This window comes from Scyliorhinus torazame, chromosome 13 (assembly GCF_047496885.1).
Source record: "Scyliorhinus torazame isolate Kashiwa2021f chromosome 13, sScyTor2.1, whole genome shotgun sequence".
Lineage (NCBI taxonomy): Eukaryota > Metazoa > Chordata > Chondrichthyes > Carcharhiniformes > Scyliorhinidae > Scyliorhinus > Scyliorhinus torazame.
The window spans coordinates 195,691,329-195,708,693 of NC_092719.1; the positions used below are offsets into that span (position 1 = coordinate 195,691,329).

General features: G+C 44.8%; 1 protein-coding gene across 1 annotated transcript in view; it reads right to left on the reverse strand.

Moving 5' to 3' along the window:
* LOC140388489 (NUAK family SNF1-like kinase 1) overlaps window positions 1–17,149 on the reverse strand; it is a 56,824-nt gene extending 39,675 nt beyond the window's left edge. Inside the window, exon 1 of the mRNA XM_072472764.1 lies at window positions 16,377–17,149. Coding sequence (XP_072328865.1) covers window positions 16,377–16,601 — 225 coding nt within the window. The 5' untranslated portion in view covers window positions 16,602–17,149. The remainder of the gene's footprint in view (window positions 1–16,376) is intronic.
* Between the last annotated feature and the right edge of the window lie 216 nt (window positions 17,150–17,365).

Genomic DNA, 17,365 nt, shown 5'->3' on the forward strand with positions numbered 1-17,365 from the left:
TAGTGATGCGTCCTATGCAAATCTATGTGATGGGGTTTCAAGCGCAGGAGGTTTTATAATTTTCCTTTTGGGGAACAATGGTAAATGTTGTCCTCTTGTGTGGGAAACAAAGAAAATAAGGAGAGTGGTCAAAAGTACTTTGGATGCTGAGACGTTAAGCCTTGTAGAGGCTGTGGAGATGGCCTTTTATATATCTCAGATAATGACAGAAATTTTGGGATTAGGGGATTTGGGTAATATACCTATTGACTGTCACATTGACAATAAATCCCTGTGGGAAAATGTGCACTCTACAAAAAGTGTCAATGAAAAAAAGTTAAGGATAGACATCGCAAGTTTGAAGCAGAAGTTGGACAGAGGGGAAATAGCAAAAATTAAATGGGTCGACAGTAGCTATCAATTGTCAGACTGTTTTATAAAAAGAGGGGCTAGTTCACAGAAACTTTTGGATATTGTTAATGAAGGGTGCCTTTTCTGTGACTGTTTTTTTTTCTTTCAAAACAAAAAAAAAGGGGGGGGAATTGCTTGTGTGTTTTTGTGTTTCTTGAAATTTTGTTTTCACCAAATAATTTTGTTTTCTCCAAGGAGAGACTGTTGCATAATGGGTTAAAAGACATTGCAATTAGTTGTCTCATTTATGATAAGTATCCAATAATTGACAGATATGTAAAGGGGCTTCAGGTGGCCTTTGTGTCAGGTGATGTGAATATAGAGTTTTGAACAGAGTCTGTTAAAGTGAAATAAAGGTGTTTGTAAAAAGGAGCAGAGCCTTTGACTCTTTATACAACAGCAGCTAAACGTCTAACATTCTTGTCTCATTCAACTTCCATATAACCAGAAGTGGGCAGATAAGAGACAGGTTGGATTCCTCCTTCAGATTTTAAACTTCCTATTTAATAGGTTTATAACTCTTTGCACTGAGTATATACCAGAAATCAGCTCCCAGTTTTTTAACTGGATGATAGTCAATCTCTCAAACTATTTGATGGTTATGCATTAGTTAACATCACAAACTAGTTCAAGACTGTCATTTCTGGTTTTAGTTTTCTGGTATATCTTTTAGTTGACCACCAAATGCCTACGTTACCTCTGAGATGCAGAAAATTTGCACGATTATGCCACTAAATGAGATGTTCATACTTTGCCGCTTTATGTCTTCCCCTCTTGTGTAACTTTTCAGCTCCCACTGGAACCAGTTTCCCTAACAGTATGGCATAAAGCTGCATTGATCCTCAAGGCGACAATAAAGTGTAATGAAGAAGTGAACAGGCCTTTTGTCAGCATCAGGACAACTGCTGTTTAAAGGATGTGATGCTGGCTCCAGTTTAAGTTGGTGTTAATGTCAGAACTTTGGCACCAGATAAATCATAGAAAATTATGGAATCCAGAAAAATCCTCCAGAGTCCCAGCCCACAGCTGTTGTAAAATGGAGTTGATAATCACTGACACAGTTCATTTTCCACACTTAGATTAAGCTGCCAGATACCAAGAGCTATTTTGCCATAATATGGCATAAATTCTGGATAGATCGCAAAGATCCACCAGGAAAATACATAAATGTTCTGTTGCTAATTCAGGTGGAAAAATAAATGGTTTCAAGTGAAAGAGAGCGATTAGCCTGCTCTGATCTCAAGTTTAATTCTTCTCCACTGAAAGGTCACTTTTGTATCTAAGTAAAACTGTCCAATAATAAATCTAAGACTAACAACACTAAATAATTGAACAGAAGATGGATTTTCCTGGTAAAATGTGGTAAACCTTATAATAAAAAAACTTTTGAATGTGCATCAAACGTTCAACCATTCAGTTACTTCAAAGTAAAGTTTGCCAAAGTGATCATTGGCCCTTGTTATTTGAAACTAAGTTTATCAAATAGCTTGCTAGTTGGTACATAAAGTATCAAAGCCATGCATTTTCCATAGAATCCCTACAATGCAGAAGGAAGTCATTCAGCCCATCGAGACTGCACTGACCCTCTGAAAGAGCGCCATACCTAGGCCCACTCTCCCGCCCGCCCTATCCCCATAACCCCGTAACCCCACCTAACCTGCACATCTTTGGACTGTGGGAGGAAACCCATGCAGACACGGGGAGAAAGTGCAAACTCCAGACAGCCACCCAAGACCAGAATTGAACCTGCGTCCTTGGTGCTGTGAGGCAGCAGTGCTAACCACTCTGTCTCCCCACAATATATTTTTTTTAATTTTCAGGTGTATTTGAAAAAGCAAAGAAAATGTGATCTTTTTGAAATTTTCAAACTACGCAAGGATTTGATCAAATTGTTCAGCGTGATTTGGGGCTCAAAAGCAGGGGATAGCGTTAAACGTTTGGTAAGCATGTGGAACCTTTCCATTGGGTAACAGATGTTGTGAAAGGTTGCCATCCAAAAGGCAGAATAAATGGATCCAAAATACAATTGGATGCATTTCTCAAAAAAGTGGAATGAAAAAGGTTGGCAGGTGAGGCTGATCGATGAAGAAAAAAAGAATGGACCTTTTTTGGCTCTAGTTGGATTTTCTCTTTCTGAATATTTTCATAGAATTTACAGTGCAGAAGGAGGCCATTCGGCCCATCAAGTCTGCACCGGCTCTTGGAAAGCGCACCCTACCCAACCCCACACTTCCACCCTATCCCCATAACCCAGTAACCCCACCCAACACTAATAGCAATTTTAGACACTAAGGGCAATTTAGCAAGGCCAATCCATCTAACCTGCACATCTTTGGATTGTGGGAGGAAACCAGAGCACCCGGAGGAATCCCACGCACACACGGGTAGAACATGTTGACTCCGCACAGACAGTGACCCAAGCCGGGAATCGAACCTGGGACCCTGGAGCTGTGAAGCAATTGTGCTAACCACCATGCTACCGTGCTGCCCCTGTACTTACATTCTTAGTTTGGGTGGTGGATATTTCCTGTAAACATCACAATCTAAGGAATTTCTCGACTGTGAAAAGTTCGACATTAATTTTGGGTGATTGCCAATTGTATCTGACTGCAATTACCATTCAAAACACTGCACCTTGCTAATATCTTCAGATAGCAGTCAAGAGTCAACTACATTAGTGTGGGATCAGAATCATGTATAGGCAGGGCAAGAATCAAGTGTAGGAGGGACTGACTTACATACAGGCTAGACTGAGTGAAAGCCAGTTGAATTCCTTCCTTAATTAGTGAACCAGTTGGGTACCACATCCAATGGGCTAAATTCGCTGCCTCGCGCTGTAGCAGCATTACTGATGAGACGGAGAATGCAATGGTATTGAAGAAACCGTTTCCATGCTCAGTGCCCTCCCCACCCCCACCCCCCACTGGCGCCAGGATCGAGGTTTGCAATCTGCACTCGCACCCTGCACCTTAACTTAACGGATCTGGGACTGTATTCTCTGGGCCCGCCTGATTCTCCAGTCCTTAAGGCAGGGAAACACGTGGCTGAGAATCTCTACTCATCCTGACAAATGTGTACCTGGCACGGTGGATCTCACGGTGGGCCAAGGGGGTAACTCTTTAAGAGAGATGACCCAAAGTCCATCAAGGACCACCCTACCCCCACCAATCCAATCACCTCCCTACACTGTTGAGTGATTTTGAAGTGGTCAGCTAGAAATTGACAACATTCAATTCTATTTGAAGTGGTCCAAGAGCTGTCAATCAGAGCTTGATGTTTATAAACATTGCCGATTAGAGCACTTTAGCGTTACTCAACCATGAAGGGAGCTGAATGGAACAATGCTGACAGCTGTGGTGTGGAGAAGCTGTCAACCACAGCCCAGTAAAATCAATATCAAAGAATGAATGGCTTGCAGATCAAATATCTGCGGGGGTTTAAACCCAGCTGACTGATTTTCGCTTTCCAGGAATTGACAGATGCTGCTTCCTCTCTCTGAGCCAGCAGGTATATTGCCCAGGTGAGTGTTAGAGCAGTGTTTTTTTTTTAAACTGCCTCCATCTGGACTGCTCTCCAGCTTCCAGATAGGGATTTCTATTCGGGGGGGGGGGGGGGGGGGGGGGGGGGGCGGCTTCCTGACAGGGGTCTCTTTTCTGAGGGGCTTCCTGACAGGGGTCTCTTTTCTGAGGGGCTTCCTGACAGGGGTCTCATTTCTGGGGGGGGGGGGGGGGTCTGCCTGCAGATCTATATATTTAGTGGGTCTCTGTGGGACAGTCTCTTCATTTAGGGAGTCTCTGTGGTGGGGTGTGAGGTGGGTCACGTCACCCTCATACTGACGAATGGGGGCGGACCTAGAAAATCCAGGGGTGAGGGCTGAATTGCGATGCAAAGGAGGGGGTGGCCATCCGCGGGACCTCACTATTGGGCTACCCACTAAAAATGGCGGCCCAATCGCAGGATTCTCTTGGGAATCCCTCGCAATCCTCACCGTGCATAAATTTGTATGGTGAAGGTTTGGGAATCGTTTCCTCACAGCAGGAGCAATAAACAGGTGCATTTCAGCTCCAGCGGGAGAACGGTGTTCCAAATGGAGAATTCTGCCCATTGGCTTAATGATCATTTTAACTGATAATTGCATTTTATTTACAGATTTTATAACAAAGAATGAATTCAAACTTTCAAAGTGCCATGGTGCAATTTAACTCATATTCTTTGGGTTATTATTAGCCCAATAACATAAAAACTCATTCACTTAATTATGTTGTCACCAAACTCAGAACTATACAAGATACAGACCTGTGCTCACTGGGAATGAAGATGTATGTGAATCATTTTCAAATTAACTAAAATATGAAACTCTTCATCAGGGTCAGTAACTAAAGGTGTTTCCTCTGTAACTAACCACATTCTTACCACATTCAATGTCAGCTACATAGTGACAAACGCCTCTGCTGCAGTTACATGCGAAATAAGTTAGTTTGCTAACAAGCCACAGATGTGTAATTTGATCATCTGTCTGGAACAGTCTGTAGATGATATGATTTCTTTTCGCAACTTTATGGTGAATTTGAGCTTAGAAATTTGATTACTGAGTGCCCACAGAGGGAGAGGAGCATCATAAGGAGGTTGGAGTCAGAGGAGTGAAGCACAGGAATTGGGGGGGGGGGGGGGGGGAAGGATGGGCTGAATGACTACAAGTACTACAACTGCGTACGGCCAAGATGGCTGCCATGGTTACAATTTTCTCTCATCCACTTTTCTCATGGTCACAGCAGAAAAACTGTTTTCCTAAACTTACTGAGTCTACGATGAAACAAAACGCATGTTTTTAGGTGTATGTTATTGTATGTAAGCACTCATTTTTCATCGTGGGAGAAATGCCATGTACAATATATATATTGGCTTTTTAAAAATTCATTTGCGGGATATGGGCAACGCTGCTTAGGCCAGCAATTATTGCCCATCCCTAGTTGCCCTTCAGAAGGTGGTGGTGAGTTGCCACACCTGTATTAATTTCTCAATGGAAGTGCATTTCTGTAGTTTAAATAGGTTACAGGTGCAGAACAGGGCGAGAGAGAGGTCCACAGTCGAGTGTCAGCCGTGACTCTGTTAGCAGCACTCTTACCTTTGAGTCACCAGAAGATTCTAGGTTTACAGTCCCATTCCAGCACTGAGCACAAAAATCAAGGCTATTCCAGTGCAGTGCTGAGGGAATGCTCCTCTGTTGGAAGTTCTGTCTTTACGATCAAACATTGAACCTGGACCTCATCTTCTTGCTTGGGTGGATGCGAAAGGTCGCATGGCAATATTATAAAGTATTCTCCTCAGTGTTCTGGCAAATATTTATTCCTCAAATCAACATCACAAAAACAGATTAGCTGGACATTGTCACATTGCTGTTTGCGAGGGTTTGCTATGCTCAAACTGGCTGTTGTGTTTGTACTTCATTGATAATGAAGTACTTTGAAATGTTTGCTGGTGATGTAATTGGGCAGCACGGTAGCACATTGGTTAGCACTATTGCTTCACAGTGCCAGGGTCCCAGGTTCGATTCCCGGTTTGGGTCACTGTCTGTGTGGAGTCTGCACGTTCTCCCTGTGTCTGCGTGGGTTTCCTCTGGGAACTCCGGTTTCCTCCCACAAGTCCCGAAAGACGTGCTGTTAGATAATTTGGACATTCTGAATTCTCTCTCTGTGTACCCCAACAGGCGTCAGAATATGGCGACCAGGGATGTTTCACAGTAATTTCATTGCAGTGTTAATGTAAGCCTACTTGTGACAATAAAGATTATTATTATAAGTGGCGATATAAATACAGGTCTTCCTTTTTTTTGTTTACATTCTATGAAATTATAGGATGGAAATGCACTCAAGCCAATCCATTTCATATAATACAAAAAATAGTTTTGTGTTACACTTTTAGTTTGTCACTTCAAATTTCCTACCAGCTTTCGAACTGGCGCATGCTGTGACCTAACTTGAAGCTAAATGATATAGATGTAAATTCTATCAAGGAAAGGGTATCCAGATTACAACTACTTATCCTACTGGATCAACGTCTGTGAAGAATCAATTTAAATTACTTAATTACCTGTTAGCTAGCTTATTCAAAATAAGATCCGACTCCTGCTGGTCCCACAACTCCCATGAAAATTCTCAAGAAACGTTCTGGTGTGAATAATGCGGTGGACAGATCATTGAGGTTCCCTTAGAACACTACACATTTCACATACCCGCCATTAAGCTTCAGTAGCAACAGTGCTGCACATGATTAACCTAGGCTGTGAGGTGACAAGACAATGGAATCCAGGTGGAGAAGAAGGGAAATAGCTGTCTCTAGACCAGAAATTTTCACAAAGGGGCTTGCTGAAAACTGGGAGACTTTACTGCACTTTCAAGCTTCAGGTTTCAAACAGTAACACTCTGGAGATGAAGTTAGGAGAGTTACAAGTCTCCAGGACATGATTGGAAAGATAGGACCCCGAGACCAGAGTAGGTCAGGAAATACTACCAACTATATATCATATCATAGAATTTACAGTGCAAAAGGAGGCCATTCGGCCATCGAGTCTACACCGGCCCCCGGAAAAGTACCCTACCCAAGGTCAACACCTACACCCTATCTCCATAACCCAGTAACCCCACCCAACACGAAGGCCAATTTTGGACACTAAGGGCAATTTATCATGGACAATCCACCTAACCTGCACATCTTTGGACTGTGGGAGGAAACCGGAGAACCCGGAGGAAACCCACGCACACACGGGGAGGATGTGCAGACTCCGCACAGGCAGTGACCCAAGCCAGAATCGAACCTGGGACCCTGGAGCTGTGAAGCAATTGTGCTATCCACAATGCTACCGTGCTGCCCGCGGGGTCTTGTGACATAGTGGCAGTGTCTCTGCCTTGGAGCCAGAAGCTCTGGTTTGAGTCTCACCCCAGGACTTGATGGCTAAGGAAGGTGTGTTCATAATGTGGTCAAACAGATTGAGTGTGATGACCTGCAAACCCTTCCAATGCACCAATGGCTGGTGGTAGAGTGAGAGACTCCTGGAGTGGTGCCCCCAAGATACTGACCTGTTCAGGGAAATACTATCTATGGAAATGGACAAAAGTCTGCCTTAGTGTACCACTAGGTGTGGGAAGAGGATTGGAATATGGTGTAAGAATATTTAAAGATCATGACCTAGATGTGTGTCCAATTTTGGGTGTACTGAGTGCATGCCCAACTTCTGAATGGTGAGGCTTGAGGCAGCCTCAAATATTGGGCCCCATTACAATGGAACCAGCGTGGGTCAATAGCCAGCTGGCAAACAGAGCAAGATCAGGCTGCTACTAACATTTCAGTGGTCCTCAAGTAAGTGAAGTTGAGATCAGGATTGGACACTTGTGTGTGTGCGTTTGGGGGGGGTGTATTTTCTGAGAATTATAGGAGGCTGCAGAATGGGTGTCAGAGGTCAGATGGGATGGTAAGAGATTGGGTGTCAGGTCAGGAGGATGGGGTTGGATGGAGGGGGTGCTATTGTTTGGAAAATTGCTGCTGTGTGGCCAAATCTATTAAATGAGGTTCAAGAGCCACCAGCTTTCAAAGCAGACCGGGGAGATATATTAGCCACGAAGACTAAACCTAAGGGATTATTGTCCTGGGGAATGAAGTTGCAAATGATACCAGCCAGCCAGTCAGGTTGGAAGCAACATCAACCCCACATACTGAGGATGTTGGACAAACGAACACACTGAGCTGGAGGAAATATCAATCTCTGAGGATTGAAACTGTAAAAAGTAATCATCCCTGAGACAGGCTGGCAGTTTGGAGATGTTTATTGGCTCCATTCCAGAGTAATTAAAGCAAATCTGGAAAGTTTCCCATCCCTCATACATTTTTAGCCAATCTTACTGGAATACATTTTCCAAAAATAACGTAATATTGTTTGAGGAAATGTGCGGAATGCGGTTCCTGTGTAAATTAACCTTGTATAGAAATATGAAGACTGACAAGAAGCCAAAAATATTCACTTGTGTTATTGCCCTGTTGAAAGTACCAATGCACTGAGACAGTCTGGCACTAGAAACCCAGTTGAGTTCTAACGTGGGAGGTCTTGTAAATTTGAGGTGCTGCTAAGCATGACGTTATGGCTTTCCAAAGATGTTTGTGATCACGTTGAATATACTTGCCTCATTTACTGCGATTGATTGAGGCAGTGGTGTGTTTCATTCTTGTTCAGCCTTGTCAACATAAATATGTCAATCACACATACCTGACTAAGTACTGCAACATTGATTCCAATTATTTGACTATATCTGATTAATGAACAGCATTTTGAAGCAAAAGGATAGCCTCCGCATAAATTGATTTTTTTTGTAGAGCTCTTTGGCAATTAAAGGAATTATGCATTTTTTGACATTTTTAAACTTTTGCTGCAGGTACTTAGTTAAAGGTAAACAGTGGTGATCACGTGAGAGGTTAGATGGATAAGGCTCAGTGAGTAACATCAATACTTAACTTCTTGTCTCAACACCGCAGAAATAACAGAAAGTGGCCTTGCTGTTCGTTCAGGTTCTTACCCTCCATCTCATTTGAAATGACTGACAGTAGAATCAGCAATTTTGATGGAGTTCGGCACCAAAGAGTCTGAACCGAGATCAAAGGAGGCCCAGGGAAAACCCCTCCAGAGACTGGTGATAGAACTGACAAGACAGAGAATGGTCATGGCTTTTTAAGATTAATCATATTAACCTCAGGACATGACTGCAGGAATTCCTCAGGGAAGTATACGTGGCCCAACCATTATCAGTTGCGTTATCAATGGTCTTCCCTCCATCATAAGGTCAGAAGTACATTGTTCACTGCTTGATTCTACAAGTGTTCAGCTTCATTTACAACTCTTCTGATGATAAAGCAGGCATGTCAGCCTACAGCAGGCCCTGTGCAACAGCTATGCTTAGGCTCACAGTGGCGGATAACAATCACATAATACAAGTGCCAGGAAATAACAAACAAGGAAAGGCCTAACCACTTCCCTCATATCCCTGATAGTACATGGTATCATCAGTAATAACATCCTGAAGAGTCACAATGGATCATCAGCTTAACTAAGCTGACCATTTTAGCAATATATCGGCACGAGCAGATGAAAGCCTCGGCACTCTGCAATGTGTGACTCACTTCCCATCCATTAATGTCTCTCCACCAGCTACAATACTCCAGAAGGACTGCAATAGAATATTCGCCAGTCACTTGAATGGGTTCAACTTCTTAAAATGTCTTTATTTAATGTGGATACCACTGGAACGTTCAGCATCTATTACCCGTTCTTAATTTCCTGAGAGACGGTGGCAGTGAGCAACTTTCTTGAACCACTGCCGTGGGTAGGGTGAAGGTCCTCAGGCGCTGTTGAGAGTTCCAGGATATTGGCCCAGTGATGTTGAAGCAGCAACGATATGTTTCCAAGTCAGGACAGTATGAGGCTTGGAGGGGAATTGCAGATGGTGGTGTTCCCATATGCCCTCTGCCCTTGTCCAGCCGGTGTTGGTTGTGCGTTTGGGAGGCATTGTTGGCGAAGTGTTGCTGAGAGGCTGCAGTGCACCTTGTCGGTGATACAGACTGCTGCTGCACTGGTGGTGGTGGAGTGAGGGAATGTTTAAGGTGGCGGGTGAAGTGTCGATGAAGCAAGCTGCTTTGTCCTGCATGGTGTTGAGCTTCTTGAGTTTTGTTACAACTGCACTCACCCAGGCAAGTGGAGAATATTCTATCGCACTATGACCTGTGTCTTCTAAATGGTGCAAAAGGCTTTGGGGAGCCATGGGGTCAGTTATTTGCCACAGGATCTCCATCCTCGGACCTGCTGTTAAAGCCATAGAATTGTATGACTAATCCAGTTATTTTCTACTCGATTGTGACGCCCAAAGATGCTGATAGTGGGGAATTTGGCAATGGTAATGCCATTGAACAGCATCAAGGAGAGATGGTTAGATTTTCTCTTTTTGGAAATTGTCACTGCCCAGCACTTGTGTAATGTGAATTTTATGTGAAGATCTTGCATAGGCTGCTCAAACTATGAGGAGTTATAAACGGATCTGAACATTGTGCATCCCACTTCTAACCTTGGGAGGGGTGGGGGCCATTGATGAAGCAGTCGAGATGGTTGAGCGTAGGTCACTGCCCAAAGGAATTCCTGCAGTGATGTCCTGAGGCTGAGGTAATTGGCCGCCAACAACCGCAACTATCTTCCATTGTGTTCAGTAAGACTCGAGCCAGTGAAGAGCTCCTCCATGATTCCTACTGACTTCAATTTTGCCAGGGCTGCTTGCTTTCACTCAGTCAAATGCTGCCTTAATGAAAAGGGCAGTCATTCACCAAAGGAATTCAGCTGCTTTGTCCATGTTTGGGGCAAGATATAATGATGTCTAGAGCTGAGCAACTCTAATGGAACAGAATTGTTGACTAAGTGCTGCTTGATAGTAAGGAAAATTACACATTCAACACATTGCCAATGATTGAAATGTGATTGATGGAGAAGTAATTGATCAGCTTGGATCTGTTCTGCTTCTGATGAGCAGGACATATCAAGGCAATTTTCCATTTTGTTGGGTAGATACTGGTGTCGTACCTGTACTGGAACAACTTGACTAGAGATGAGTTTTGTTCTGGGACACATATTTTCAGCACTACAGCCAATATGGCACAGAATTGGATGGAAATTGGGTGATGATGATGATCTCAGTAAGGAGGCTGAGGTGGATCATCCACTTGCCATTTCAGACTGCACGTAGTTGCAAATGCTTTATCCTTGTCTTTTACAATTTTGTACTTGTCTCCACTATACTTGCGGATCGGGGTGTTGCTGTTCAACCAAAATATATTCCATCAAAAAAAAACCTCAGTAAGAACGAACGTGGCTTACTAGGAAGTTAAGGATAGCATTAGATTAAAAGGGCTTATAATTTTCCAAAAAATAGTAGTAAACTTGAGGATTGGAACAGTTTTAGAACCAGCAAAGAGCCTCCTTCTGCACTGTAAATTCTATGATAATCTATGAAAAAGGAAAACGATGGCCTGAATTTTACTCTCTCCCCTCTGAGGTGGGTTTTGAGATGCTGGGATGGGAGGGTGGGGGTGGGGGGGGGGGGGGGGGGGGGGGTGCATACCCCTCTGAGATCCCACTTGCTACAACCTGGGCACAATTCTATCATGGGGTGGGCAGGGTCTTGGGCGGGAAGCCCATCCTTGCCCCTATTAACCCCTTAAGTGGCCACTGAAGAGTCTTTTCCTGCCCAGCCTCAATTTTCAGGCTGGCCGGCGCCACATATCTCAGGATGGGAAACAGAAGACGTCAATAGCCTTGGTCCCAGATAGGAAGTGGGAGGACGCCTCTATCAGAAGCCCCCCTTCTGACTGGGAGGCACCCTCCCCTCATGGAGTGGACACCTCCAGGCCACTCTCTCCCCCCCTCCCCCCGCTAACCCAAGGTCTATACCCTGATTACCCAATCCCCGTGACCTGCACAAGACATCCCCTACCCTCCTCTCCCCGGGACCCCTGCTACTTACATTACACCAGCTCTTTGCACTTAGTCCCAAGCAGGGTGCTCCAGTGCCTCTTCTGGCCACTGCAGCGCTGTGTGTGGAGGTGCTAGAGAACATTTGGCCAATCTGATTGATTGACAGCTCTCCCAGGCAGGATTTTCTTCCAGGGGCAGGTGGAACTAAAAAGAAAACAGAGTCCCGTTTTGGGCACGTTTAGCAGGGCGTTTCCAGGCGCCTGCAGCACGGAGAATGATCCCGCCATTAAACAGGACTCTCTTTCTTTATAGGACCTCAGCGAGGAAAGCCCCACCGAGGCCACACTTTTCCTGCACTGAGCTCATTAATGCAGGAAGAGATCAGGCTGCCATCTTTTAAGTGGTGCCCCGATCTCTCGATCCCCCGGATCCCCCCCAACATGCCAACATACCCATTAGGGGGTCCTCGAGCCGGTCCTCACCCTACCTCATAAAGGCAGGGCATCCCTCAAAGGGGAGATCAGCCTATGGTCATCTGGGACTATGGTGACTTTACTTACTTACCAATTGTCCATCACCATTTATGACTGGATGCAACAATACTGTAGATCTTCTTTTGGATCTGTTTGTTTTGGGATCCATTTTGCTCTGACTATAGCATGCTGCCTCTGCTAGTTAGCATGAATGTAATCCTAAATTGTAGCTTCCACAGGTTGGTACCTAATTTTGAAGTACTCCTGGTGCTGCTCCCCAAATACTCCTTTACACTTCTCATTGAACCATGATTCATCCCCTGACTTGATGGTAATGGTAGAGTAAGGAATATGCTGGGTCATGAGTTTGCTGCTGATGGCCCACAGTGCCCATTGATGAAAGAAATCTGAGCTGCTAGACCTATTCTGAACCTATCCTATTTAGCATGGTGATAGCAACAAGTAGCACAATGGAGGGTGTCCTCAGTCTACCAATGGGCTTTTGTCTCCACAATGTATCTGCAACAGATAGATAGTTGTGCTTTTTCCCTCGTGTTGGTACTTTCAACATATGTTTCAAGCCCAGCCATATCTTTCCGTGCGCGGCCAGCTCGATCAGTGGTGGTGCTACTGAGCCACTCTTAAGTGTCCCCCATCCAGAATACATTCTGTATCCCCAACAACATTTAGGACAGAGTAGTCAGCTTGATTGGTGCCATTGAGAACACTCAATGTTCTCCCCCCTTCATCACTCTCTTTTGTCAAGCTTACCACCCAGTCCTGCAACCTCAGCCATCAAGAAGGACAAGAGCAACGGGTTTATGGGACCATCATAGTTTCCAGCTTCCCTTCCCAGCCACTCCTCATTCTTAATTAAACATATACTGCCATTCCTTCATCATTGGTGTGTCACGGTCAAGGAAAGTTAAATGTTCTTTTGCCAGTATTGCCCATATCCTGCGAATAAATGTGAAAACTATCTAATTGATCAGTCAGGATCTGAAGAAATTCTACAAACGTTACTGCTAAATGGAATATCTGGGATATAGGAGGTGGCATCACTGGGAATGATGATTTGATAAGTTGCGATGTCTTAAATCACTGACACTGAAAGAAAACGCATCATGAGCAGATTCAAAATCAAACTCATTTCCAAATAAGTATTTGTCCATATACCCTTCAACTTATTATCTTTTAAACGTGCCAATTTAAAAAATAACACTCACCTGTGTAAGTGGAAACATAATTTTCTATTTTGCTGAAATATAATTCTACTAAATGATATGCTGGATTGTGTTCACTGTACTGATTGTTAACTAATCATATTTTATCCTATATTGCTAAATTGATCTGAACTCTACTGATGGGATTGTCTTGTGATTGTGTTGATTAAGATTGAATTCTTTGGGTGATTATTGATCTTACCCTGATGGCATTTCAAGCTTGAAACTGAAACTGTCACATCTAGAATTTGTGCAATGTTGACAATGGATGACTGGACGTGAATACAGAACTGGTTTCTAATATTATTATGGTTGTTAGTTCCAAAATCATACATTGATGCGCTCGGAAGGAGTGATAGAAAAATAGACTGAGCTTCTCTTTTGCTAACACTCAGGTTAACATTTGTTTGCTGTTCATCCTTCTGTCATCACACTGGTACATTCCTTATTAGCTCTCCAAACCAGAGCTACTTTAAATCCCATAATCCACGTAATTCAGACAAACTGAAAGCACCAATCTGTGCTAAATTAGCTGTCCTCAGCTGAGGTGGCAGCTGGGACATTGCAATTGGTCTCAGTAGTGCCAGAGTAGGGTGGAAAAAATTGGCTTGGATTCTAGCTCCTGATCACAATCCAGCAATCCTCATGGTGCGAATGGATGAAATCGGGATTGGTCACAGTTGTAATGCCCATGTGGTAAACTAGCCTGCAGGCCCGAGGTGGTAGAAATGCATTGTGCACATTTATCAAGTGTAAAACAGAAATAATGCTCACAATTACCGTCCCTAATCTGTGTATCTATGAACGTATATATCCGGAACAAGAGTAGACAACACGGCCCCTCAAACCTGCTCCCCTATTCAATAAGAACATAGCTGATCTACTTGTGGCCCCAACTTCCCATGTCACCCCCCCCCCCCCCCCCGAAATCTTTGACTCGCTTCTTAGTCAAGAATCTATCTCCCTCTGTGTCAAAAATATTCGATGACCCTACCTCCGCCACTCTCTGGGGAAGAGAGTTCCACAGACTCAGTACTCTTGGGTGAGAAGAAAATTCTCCTCACCTCAGTCCTATGTTGAAACTGGATCCCCTAATTCTAGTCTCCACGTAAGCATATCGGTCACTGTTAAACTGACACGGACAACTTTATTCTGCAGTTGCTACCAAAATGTGTTGATGAAGAGCAGAATTTCCACCATGATCACCCACTGCCACACGTTGCATGTCACAACCACCGCACAGAAAGTACCTTCAAAGCCAATGACTCCACATTGGCATTTTCAATGTGCAGAGTGCCTTGCACTGAAATGTATACTGAGGTCCAACATTGACTGGCCCTTGGACCTCCTGGTTGGTTTAGCTGTGCAGCGCTGAGCCTATAACACAGACCTGACTGAATTTCTATGAAAAAGGTATCCGGGGATATCCTGCACTGTACTCTAGCAAGCTGCTTCAGAAGCAAGGGGAGGAGGTTAACAAGAACAAGACAAAATATAGCTAAATACAAACAGAGCTAGCAAGAAATAGGGTCATGTGGGATCTGGAACGTTAACCTTGAGATTTTGATAAGGTGCCTGTTTACCAAGAGCTTGGATGCAAATGACAATAATAATCTCACACTAACTATCCAGTAGTAACCTGCGTTTATAGAAAACCTTTATTTATGATCACATCCCAAGGCACTCCCCCGAGACAGTTACAGAATAATCAGAGAATTACAGAATCCCTACAGTACAGAGGAGGCCATTCGGCCCATCGATTCTGCGACGACCCTCTGAAAGAGCACTCCACCCAAGCTCACTTCTCCAACTATACCTATAACCCCTTTGCCTAACCGACACATCACTGGACACTAAGGGGCAATTTTGCACGGCCAATCCACCTAGCCCGCACATCTTTGGGCTGTGGGAGGAAACTGGAGCACCCGGAGGAAACCCACAGAGACACGGGGAGAACATGCAGACTCCACAGAATCACCAAAGGCCGGAATTGAACCTGGGTACCTGGCGCTGTGAGGCAGCAGTGCTAACCACCGTGTCTTCCCTTAGGAATCCTAGGAATACCAAATGCACCAAGATATGTATCCCGAATCCTGGCCCCTTCTTACTACAACAGCCCAGTTCATTTAATTCCGTGGAAACTTTTGGAAATAGACTAGACATATTTACATATCTATTTAGAAACTATTTGCATCGCCAGCACAGCATGGTTGCACTGTGGTTAGCATTGTTGCTTCACAGCTCCAGGGTCCCCAGTTTGATTTCCGGCTTGGGTCAATGCCTGTGCGGAGTCTGCACATTCTCCACGTGTGTGCGTGGGTTTCCTCCGGGTGCTCCGGTTTCCTCCCACCGTCCAAAGATGCGCAGGTTAGGTGGATTGTCCATGCTAAATTTCCCTTAGTGTCCAAAAAGGTTAGGTGGGGTTACGGGGATAAGGTGGGGTTGTGGGCTTGGGTGGGGTGCTCTTTCCAAGGGCAGGTGCATACTCCATGAGCCGAACGGCCTCCTTTTGCACTGTAAATTCTATGATTCAATGATCTCCTGTTGCTGTATTGGTTTTTTTCATTGGGTTGTCCCTTGTCTTTTAGTTCCTGGTAGTGGAGAGCCTGGTTGTTGGGGTCAGTGTTTGGAACCAACACACTGGACTTTCACAATAACTGAGAACTCTCTCCAAAAACAAACTTCTGTGTTGACCTCTCCAATCCCACAAACCCCCAAGCTCAACCCACACAGTCCGTTTACAAGAGATAATTTCCACACACACTTTATTCTGATGGGATTACTACTTACTGTCCTGCCAGTGGCTGTCTCCTGTGCTTTCTTGACTTTCCCATAGGCTCCGCTGCCCAGAGTCTGCAGGATCTGGTACCTGTGCTTCAGGTTGTGTTTGTGTTGGTGTTTCTTTACAGCGCGGCACAACTTGTTGTCGGAAGTCTCTTTGCAGTCCTGCTCCTCGGCACTGTCGTGTTTCCCCCTGGTTATCATCTCGCCTCGCTGACACTTCTCTTTCTTCATCTTTTCCTGCTCGCTCCCTCCATCCGCTCTCAGCCCAGTTGTCCTGGATCAGGGCTTGCAGTCGATTGCACAGGGGAGGGGTAGACTCCTCGGGGAGTCCCCACACACACAGTAACCAAACACTTGGGAAGGTCGAGAAGTCAAAAGTCAGGAAAGCTGAAAGAGTTTTATCTACATGTGTGTGTGTGCACAGTGGCTCGGAGTGAAACAATGTTCCAGCCTGGTGGCTGTGTGAAGCCAAATTGCCGCCCTTAAACACTAACTTTCAAAGCCCCAATCGCCTCTGGCCAGGGTCGGGACTCAGCTCTTGGGCAGGTCAGCAATGAATCAGCCCTCAGACAGTGCAGAGCATTCCACACGCCTGGCTCACCGCAGCTCCTGTGCAATCTCTCCACAGCCACACTCCTCCACAGGCAGACAATGCCACAACACATTCTCTCTCTCTCTCTCTCTCTGCCTCTCCACCCCCCTGCGCTTTATCTTGCCTTGTGTCTGCCTCATGATCCGTGTCCCCGCCTCTTTATCTCCTCCAGTCTCGCCATCTGTTTGCCAGCCCCTTGGTGTCTGGCATTGTTTCCCCTCCCAGTCAGTCCACGCTGCTTGCTGGGTACTCCCTTGCACACACTTCCCCGCTCCCAGAGCCCACCCTGCAGCTCTGTTCTCTCTCATTCTCTTCTCTAAATGTTTCACTTTCAGTTGTAACAACACTCCCAATATATAAAACCTTCTGTCCTTAAAACTTTCAACTCTTCAGTATTTTGGTA